The sequence below is a fragment of the Bison bison genome, unplaced genomic scaffold (assembly GCF_000754665.1).
Source record: "Bison bison bison isolate TAMUID 2011002044 unplaced genomic scaffold, Bison_UMD1.0 scf7180017864384, whole genome shotgun sequence".
NCBI lineage: Eukaryota > Metazoa > Chordata > Mammalia > Artiodactyla > Bovidae > Bison > Bison bison.
Window position 1 is genome coordinate 10,467,218 of NW_011494956.1, and position 9,634 is coordinate 10,476,851.

General features: G+C 46.3%; 1 protein-coding gene across 1 annotated transcript in view; it reads right to left on the reverse strand.

Annotated features, from left to right (window-relative positions):
• Nucleotides 1–9,634, reverse strand: part of CLSTN2 (calsyntenin 2) — a 737,086-nt gene that overhangs the window by 106,400 nt on the left and 621,052 nt on the right. The window contains exon 7 of the mRNA XM_010858203.1: nt 3,719–3,967. Within this exon, the coding sequence (XP_010856505.1) occupies nt 3,719–3,967 (249 nt within the window). The remainder of the gene's footprint in view (nt 1–3,718; nt 3,968–9,634) is intronic.

Genomic DNA, 9,634 nt, shown 5'->3' on the forward strand with positions numbered 1-9,634 from the left:
ATATGTTTATTTTCAAGTCAAAGAAGTGAGAAAATCTTCCCCATCTTTTTTTGTGCCAGTGTTGAGCTGATTGGCCCAGTGTTATTTTATGCTGAGGCCAGAGCTGAGCAGTGCCATAACCTGCTGGTTGAAGGGGCTGAAATGCCTACTGGGGGTGCTACTCTGATGAAAGTGAGGCATCATCGTCTAACGCAGTTTTCAGCCATGGCTGCACAAAAGAATCCCCCAGACGCTAACTCCCTGGGCCGGGGCAGGGCCCTGGCATCTGGGTGTTTTTACAGGGTCACCAGGTTATTCCAGTGCATAGTAGGGTTGACAGCCACTGTTCCAACAGCATGGTCCTGAAACGTGAAATCAGTCCTGAATATTCATTGGAAGGACTGATGCTGAAGCTGAAACTCCAATACTTTGGCCACCTGATGCGAAGAACTGACTCACTGGAAAAGACCCTGATGCTGGGAAAGATTGAAGGCAGGAGGAGAAGGGGACGACAGAGGATGAGTGCAGGGAGCCAGTGAGAGGACCTCCACCCATGGCAAAGGTCATGAGGAAGGAGGCTCGACATAGGCAAAGGCGGGATCGAGCCTCAGGAGTCCCCCTGGAAATTCTCGAGCATCTACCCCCGTAACCAGAGCCTGCCTACTTTACTACTTTGTGCTCTCACCTATACCTCTGACTTTACGGGGGGCTGTCCCCCACCACCTCTTTCGGAGAAGGAGTTAACTTAGAGCTCCAGTTAATAAAAACTCCTGGGCGTGACAAGAGTGTTTTAACCTACAAACTCCTCTGAAGGTTCTCTAGCCTGCCTGACAGGCTTGTCCGACCACATGTGGTTGCTCACAGCCTCCCAACCATGAGAGGCACGAGATGCTTTAAACCGTCTAAAAACAGGTTCCCTAGAAAAATTAGAAAACCATTAGTATAAGTATAGTGGGCTGATTAGAAATTGTATTGGTGAAGGGTTTTTCATTTGTTGAGCCAATGTTTATTGCTAAGACTCCACATCCCCTGACCTTACACACATTAATGAATATATAGAAGAAATAAGTATTAACCTTTGATATAAATCACATTAGACCTTAGGCTAAGTAAATTCTTTCCTTAACTAAAACCCACTACACCCTCACCCTGTAGGAATGTAACTTTATTTGGGTGGCATCTGTTTTAAGAATAATCACCCCTGGAGAAATAAGTGTTGACTGACCACAGTCACAAGGAGAGGGTCATAAATTGTCAGCAGGCCCCCCTGGCCAGAAGATGATGTAACACCCCTAAGACCTCTGTATACATTTGTATGAAGCACCTGACTTTAATAAAAGTCAGGACTGCTGTCCCTGCGTGACTTTTGTATAACATCTCAGTGTATAAAAACAGACTCTGGAAAATAAAGAATTGGAATCAGTTCCTCGAAAGACTGATCTCCCCATGTCTCTCTCCCTCTCATACTCTGGCTGAGTCTCCATCTGGAGCGCAAAGCCCACCATGCTTACTAATTATGCCTGGGCTTCTAAGATCCGACCGGGGAGGCCTCAGTGTCTCCTCTCCTTCGGGAGAACGGAAGGACACCTGCGGCCTATGTAAGTGGTACAAGCTTCTTGTCCTGAAGTTTTATTGGTTTCCCACGTAAACCAAGCTACTCAGCCTCTTTTCTCCACTGAATTTTCCTGCTGAGCTATCCTCATTCTATTACTCTTTATATCTCTAATTAATATCTAGTTGAAGCTATTGTATCCTGATCCTCCCCGAAGCCGTCTCCCCTTCGAATACCCTGGATCAGCCGGGGCTGGACCCCGGCAGATGAGATGGTTGGATGGCATCACCAACTCAATGGACGTGAGTTTGAGTAAACTCTGGGAGTTGGTGATGGACAGGGAGGCCTGGTGTGCTGCAGTCCATGGGGTTGTAAAGAGTCAGACATGATTGAGGAACTGAACTGAACTGAACCCTGAGCTGGAAAAACTAGCGCCAAGCCTGTTTCTTTGGCAATCAGTTGTGTCATCTTAAGTTAGTTGCTCAGCCTTTCAAATTCCAATTTCCTTCTCTGGAAGCCCAAAGGTCTCTATCTATTTGATCTGCCTCCCAAGGGCATTTGATACATTTTAGAAAGGACTCCATGTGTGTGGCCGCTAACCCTAGCTGGGGATGCTTTGCATTTGGGCTCCTGGGTTCATGATGGAAGCACCCTACCAGACACTGCGAAGATGGGGCCACAGGGTGGCTCCTGGGGTCCTGGGCTGAGCTCTGAACCCAGTCCCAATCCCCAGTGGCACCTTAAGCAGGTTTGCGGGGCACTTCCTAGAGGAAGATCCCAGGAAAACCAATCCTTGGCCCTGGCTCTGACACCATATGCCTAGAAAAATGGGCAACTTCCTTTGTCTCAGTTTCTACATCCAAAAAACACTATAACATGTATTGCAAAGATTAGGTGAAATAGGAAATGTGGGGTCCTGATAATGATAGAATATGGAATAAAACCAGAAATAGCAATGACAATGACAACCACATTGAGTAAATTGGCATTGATTTTATGTGTGGATCTGCTAAGTGATTTCATATATTATCTCATGTTTATCTCCCCCATTTTACATATGGGGAAACTGAACTGAAGCTGTGTAGCAAGCCCTCAAAGGTCACGTGTTAAATAGTGGGAAAGCTTCCATGTGAACTGTGGCTGCACCACAGGCTCCTGTTATTTATTTGAAATATTTTAACAAGAGTAGCATTTGAAATGGAAAACTGTGGGCATCAAATTTTCATAAGATACCAGAGTATTTGTGTGTGTGTATCTTTACATGTGGGGTGTGATGAGCAGAACACGGGGTTGGAGTTAGCTGGAGCTAAGCTTACCTTCCAGTTTTGATACCTACTGGCTGTATAATTTGGGACAAGCTACTTAACCTCTCAGGGATGTTTCCTCATCCTTAAAACAGAAAACACAATATTGCTTTTATAAAATCAATTGTAGAGATGTGAGACACCATTTGGAACAGGAAGAGCTAACACAGATTGCACTTCTTGTGTGCCAGCTACTGTTCTAAAGCTCTATATGTACATCAAATCACTTAATTCTGATAAAAACCTTATGAGGTAGATAATACTATTAATAAAATGCATGTTTTATAGACTGGGAAATTGAGGCACAGAGAAGTTAAACAACTTGCTCAAGATTACACAGCCAGTAAGTGGTGGAGCATTTTTAACCACCAAGCTGTGAACCCCGCTGCACACACTTAGCATGCTGAAAAATAGCTAACAAGACTTAGCTACCATTATTATGCACAGCAGTGATTTTCAAACTACTGTTGTAAGTTAGCAGGACCCTTTCATTGAAAATGATCTTAATGGAAATGTGCCTATATATAATACAGTGAAGGTGGAGCTGCTTTGCTTCAAGTAAAGATGAAATCTCCTCCCTCACCCCAGCCCCTGGTATAGCAGCCCTACATTACTTCTGGGGAGGCTGAGGTTCTGAAGAAACCAGTCTGAAAACCACCAATGCCAACTTTTCGATTCTTTTGTGTCTGTACCCTACCTCCCATTTGTGGTCTTGCCCTACCCCAAGCCCAGGAAGTCAGCAGGCAGAAAACCAAAGACCAGAATATTTCCCAGGTCTCCTCTCATACTCCTGTTTTTCTCCTACACTCATGGTGGTCGTGGCCATGCCTGACCAGCTGGGACATAACGGGCAGCTGCTAGGAGAGCTGGACGCAAGGCTCACCGGTTTTATCTGAGTTGCAGAGGATGGTTTCCTTCTCGGCTCTCACGCCAGGGCTGGGGCCATGCTTCATCCACATGGTGATGGTGAACTGGTCGGTCAGGTTCTTGGGCACAACTCCATCAGGGATCTTGGCACCCTGCCTGCCATCGAACTTGAAGATCATTTCACTGCTATCCACCAGCAGTCCTATGGTCCAGTTGGTGGCAGCACTGGGGGATGGCAAGAGGTCAATGATGCCAGAGGAGGCTCCTACAGGGGGCGGGGACAGAAAGAACAAAGGGTCATTCCTCCCAGGCCGGGTGTCCTCATGTTCTGTTTTCTGCTCTCAGGGCCACAGTGAACTAATATGCGTACTCACCCAGAGCTAAGAGCTCTGTCCTGAGCTGGGTGACTTGGGGAAAGAAGGGTTAAATGTCATTCTTGCCCAAGTTGCCCATGGTGGTTTGGGGAGGCATCGGTAACTTACAGACAAAAGTATTGCATGTGGGAAAACAGTGCAATTAACCATTATACAGGAAAAAAAGTGCTGAAGGAATTTAGAGAAACGAGATTACCCTGGGGGCTTCGAAAAGCAGGCAAGGTTCCTGGAGAAGGCCAGGGCTTGATTCCAACCGATGGATTCATTCATGCACTTATCCATGCATTAACCTGTCAGCCATTTATTGAGCACCCAGCAGGTGCCAAGACCCCTCCTAGGTGCTGGCAAAGTAAAAGTGAATCAGCGCAGTCCTTGATCTGGAGGAGCTCGGTCCCCACAAATTGATGGACCCCTGGGGTGCAGTGAGACCAGGGCTGTGATGGGGAAAGTTCTAGGTCCTGACCTGGAAGAGCTCGGTCCCCACAAATTGATGGATATCTGGAATGCAGTGAGACCAGGGTTGTGATAGAGGACACACAGCCTGATTCCAAGAGGAGTGTGAATCACTCTGCACTCATCATACTTTTTTCCAATCATTTGTTTAGGCCAAATGGTACAGTGGTTGAGAACACGGGTTCTGAAGTTGGCAGAACTTAAATCTGACGCCTGGTGGTGGCCTGACTTTCTAGCCTCGTGACTGTGAGCAGAGACTTCACTTTTCTGATCCTCCACCCCCTTCTCTGCCACCAGCCCTCCCAGGTGTTGTGGGGACTGGATGAGAGACTGCATCCTGGCTTGGACAGTGTGCTTGGCGCACCATGAATGGAGCTCACTCTACATTAGCTGTAACTCTGCCGTTATTATTAGAGTTGCTATGATTTTTGCTACCACTATGATTCTAGGCTAAGGATAACCCGAGGCAGTGGGAGTGCCATAGGCAGATTTGTGTTTTAGAATAATTACACCAACAGCTTTGTGGAGGGAGGGGCTGAGTGAGCCAGAGGAGCTGACCCAGAAAGTAGGATGGCACAGCCAGGAGGGTAACTGGGCTGCCTTGGCCTTTTCACTGAAGCTCAGGTGGTGCCAGCAGTGCTCTTGGCATCCTTATGCTCTGTAGAGGAGCAGAGCTCAGCTACTCAGGGGATGAGGAAGGTGGAGGGCTTCCTAATTCCAGGGAACAAGAACCAGGGAGTCCAAGGTATGCCAAGGGCAGGGGACCAGGTGTGTGGGGCTCCTTCCTGGCACAGTACCAACCAGGTGGTCATAAATGGGTTTAATGGACAGTGGTGCCATTTGTCAGGGATCGCTGGACTTCTGAATTCTGTGTATCAGAGACTCATCTCACCTGGGGACTGCCACCACAAACACCCCCTAGAGTTGAAATGACCCTTGAAAATTCCTCAGAAAGGTGCAATATTAGAAACTAATGTACTTTGAAAATGTTTCACCCAGCCACTTTTCCCTGTAGCCTTGGAACAGATACCTATTGGTTTGCAATTGAAGGTTGGCTGCGTGAAACATTTGTATCCTTAGAGCCAGCTGCTCTGCTTAGCTGGTGAGAAGCTCACCCTGGGAAAGGCCTCCGGGGAACTGCAGTGTCTGAGATGTAGGGGGTGGAGATTCTGGTCTCTTAATTCACAATCACCCTGTAGCTATGCTTATCAAGGGGAAATGTGGGCAGCGTTGACTGCATTATTAACAAGCATGTTTCTTAGGGATTTTGCATGGTCGCATGCCTGACACATAGTAGGTGCTCCATTAATGTTTATAACTGCCTTTTCTTCTGTAAAGTACCTCTGTGAGATGCTTCTGGCCCCTACCCAAAACCCACCGAGCTTATTCACCCAGCCTCTAGTCCACACCCCACATCTCTCATCAATATTTAGAGGCTAAGACTCGGTGATCACAATGCAAGGGGACCAGGGTTCAATCCCTGGTCAGGGGACTAGATCCCATATGCCACAACTAAACTTGCACGGCACAACTAAGACCCAGCCAAGTAAATAAATACTAAAAAATAAATTTTACTTGTTCTCATCCATACTCCTAGAGTCTTATTTGATGTCCATTTTACTTATCCGATAAGCTAGTTCACACTAACATTTTAATGACTAGCAAAGCCTTCAGCGCTATGAACCTCCCTAGGTATTTGAAAGAAAGAAATCTACCAAGGTAGTGGTAGGTAAAGATTTGGGGGTAGTTGGAGGGTGGGACATATGTGGTTTTTGGAATAAGTTCATTTTCCTAGAATCTCCCAGAATAATGCCACCTGGTAACAGCTTCTCTGTCTCATAAGTGAGTTGGTTCGGACACCAGGATTTGTCCAGGATAACAGCTGGTGACTAGGGCTCACAATGAATGTGTGTCGTTCTTGAAATTTCAGGTGGCCAGGGAGATGCAGGCTGACCATGCAGGGCTCCTGACTTCTAGCTCAAGCCAGTGCCCCCCAGCACAATCTGGCAGGGCCCAATACAGGGATGTGTGTTCGGCCGTTACCAAGGTCAGCTTTGCCACCACACAGAGCCAGAGACTTGCACACCAGGGAACCAGGATGACATTGACATGGCTTAAAACTCCACTTCTTGAGCTTCCCTTTTGATCGAGGACCTTGCTTTTGTTAAGGAGCCAATGTTCCTGCAGAATTCACTAGTCATTTAGGTTACTGAAGGAGCTGATTGCTAATTTTCCCCAAAGCAAGGTTGGATAGAGGGAGGGAGGTTTAGAGCAAGGATGAGGTGGAGGGTGATGGAGAGAAAACAGAAAGAGAAGGTTAGGAGGAACAACTGGTTACATGTCATTTTATGTATGTGTATTTAGGGAACTTTACTTTTCATAGTTACAGACCTTTATTATTACTTTTTTTGACATTGATTTACAATGTTATGTTAGTTTCTGCTGTACAGCAAAATGATTCAGTTATCCATATGTATATATTATTTTTTATATTCTTTTCCATGGTTTATCACAAGATATTTAATGTAGTTCCCTGCGCCACACAGTAGGATCTTGCTTATCCATTCTATATGTATAGTTTATTTCTGCTAAACCCAGACGCCCACTCTATCCCTTCTCCACACCCTCTGCTCCTTGGCAAGTGCAAGTCTGTTTTCTATGTCTGGGAGTCTGTTTCTATTTTGTAGATAAGTTTCTTTGTGTTAGGTTCCACATATAAGTGATATCATCTGATATTTGTCCTTCTCTGTCTGACTTACTTTACTTAGTGTGACAATCTCTAGGTCGATCCATGTTCCCGCAAATGGCTATAGTGCTGTTAAGAGTATAGGGGTGCATGTATCTTTTGAATTATACTTTCAACAGACATTTATTCTCATTTCCCTTGGAACATTTTATTGGGCACTGAGTGGGTCTAGACTTAAGTACGTCACTGCTTTTTCTTAGTTATTCATCTAAGTGGTGGACATTATTATGATTCCAGTTTACAGGAAGAAATCCGAGGCTCAGCAAGCCCAGGATCACAGCCAGCGAGTGAGTGGACTTGTCATCAGAACTTGCCAGCTCCAAAGCCCACACTCCCCACCGCACCACCTCAATCAACCTGGAGGAAGATCTTATCATCTCCTGCACATTCAAAACAAAATGGAAGTATAGTGATTTACAATATTGTGTTAGTTTCAGGTGTATAGCAAAGTGATTTGGTTACACATATATATGTATGTATCTATACACTTTTTTCGATTCTTCTCCATTTTAGTTTATTACAAGATAGTGAATATAGCTCCCTTTGCTATACTGTAAAACCCTGCTGTTATCTATATTATATATGGTAGTGTACATCTGTTAATTTCATTTTTACCAATTATCTGCTCCCAACCTCCTGTACATTTACAGACATGGAAACTGAGGCCCAGAAAGGAGAAATGACTTGAGCAGGATCACACAGCCACACAGCTAGTTGGAGGCAGGCCCAGCTATCAGACACCTGGTGATATTCTTTCTACCATACAGCACAGTGTCCTGCCAAGCTCAGCCCAGAGCCCAGGACCCATCTCCCTGTACAGGTGGCTGTCCACAGAACGGCATGTGCCCTGGCAAGGCCACCGATGTCATCCTTGATGAGGGAAATAGCATGTCACTCTGCCCAGCCCACAGATGTTGCCTCCAGGAAAGCATGACACTGTGTTTCACTAGATGGTGCAGACTTCCACAGACTTAACTGATTATATTTCATTTTTCTAGGGGCTTCTCAGATGGCTCAGTGGTAAGGAATCCACCTGCCAATGCAAGAGGCTTGGGTTTGATCCCTGTGTCAGGAAGATCCCCTGGAGGTGGACATGGCAACCCATTCCAGTATCCTTCCTGGAGACTCCACGGACAGTGTCTAGTGGGCTATAGTCCATGGGACTGCAGAGTCAGACATGACCTAGTGACTGAGCAACAATTTCATTTTCTGGTGCACTTAAATAAAATGAGAGGGATTTCCTTTCTCCTAAAGTTCTCTCTCCTCTCCCCAAGGTATCCCATGGAAAGCAGTGGGTAAACAGGATGCATAACTTGCAAAGATAGTGTGGCATTGTCTGCATGTCAGGGTGTATTTAAGATGCAAAAGTCCCTGGGACCCACTGGGCTACTGAGAGCTCATACTAGTCTGGTGCACAGAAACTGTGGCCTGAGTGTAAGGGGCTTGTAACCAGAAATGAAGTCTGCTTTGAGGTCTCTGAACCCTATCAAGGTGGAGAAGCCTTGCCGAGCCAGCAAGTAGATAAAGACGGGTGAGTTAGGCAGATTTCAGGACACACAGTGGAGTGAGAGCCCACAAGGGGCCTGGGGGCAGGGGTCACCATCTGGGTCTTTTCTTTTTTAATATTTACTTATTTATTTGGCTGTACTGGGTCTTAGTTCTGGCACATGGGGTCTTTAGTTGTGGCACATGGGATCTAGTTCCCTGACCAGGAATCGAAGCAAGAACCCCTGCAATGGGAGCAGGGAGTCTTAGCCACTGGACCACCAGGGAAGTCCCTGGACCTCTTAACTGTAGGGTTTGTGTGCTGTTCTGGATGGCCTTGGTGAAGGCAGAGTGCCCTCAGCATTTCAAGTGGGCCTGCGGCCATGGTGACAGACGTGGAGCCTTAGTCATGCCTCCTTATGGTCCACAATGGGATGCAGAAAGGGATGGGAGAAGTGGAAGATCTCAGGGGAGAGGAACCATTGTAATCAAGGACACAGGCCTCATTTTGTAGCACCTTCCATGATTAGCAGCATCAACTCCATATTATTTCATTACATGCTTATATTATGTCTTAGTTATGCCAGGCACTGTGGTGGGAATACAGCAATGAACCATGCAGCAATGGGCTCTACCTCTAGAGACCCAATGGAAAGTCTTTTATTTTTGGTGGGTGGAATAGTTCATTGGTAGAAACCCACTTCAGTACTCTTGCCTGGAAAATCCCATGGATGGAAGAGCCTGGAAGGCTGCAGTCCATGGGGTTGCTGAGGGTCGGACACGACTGAGCAACTTCACTTTCACTTTTCGCTTTCATGCATTGGAGAAGGAAATGGCAACCCACTCCAGTGTTCTTGCCTGGAGAATCCCAGGG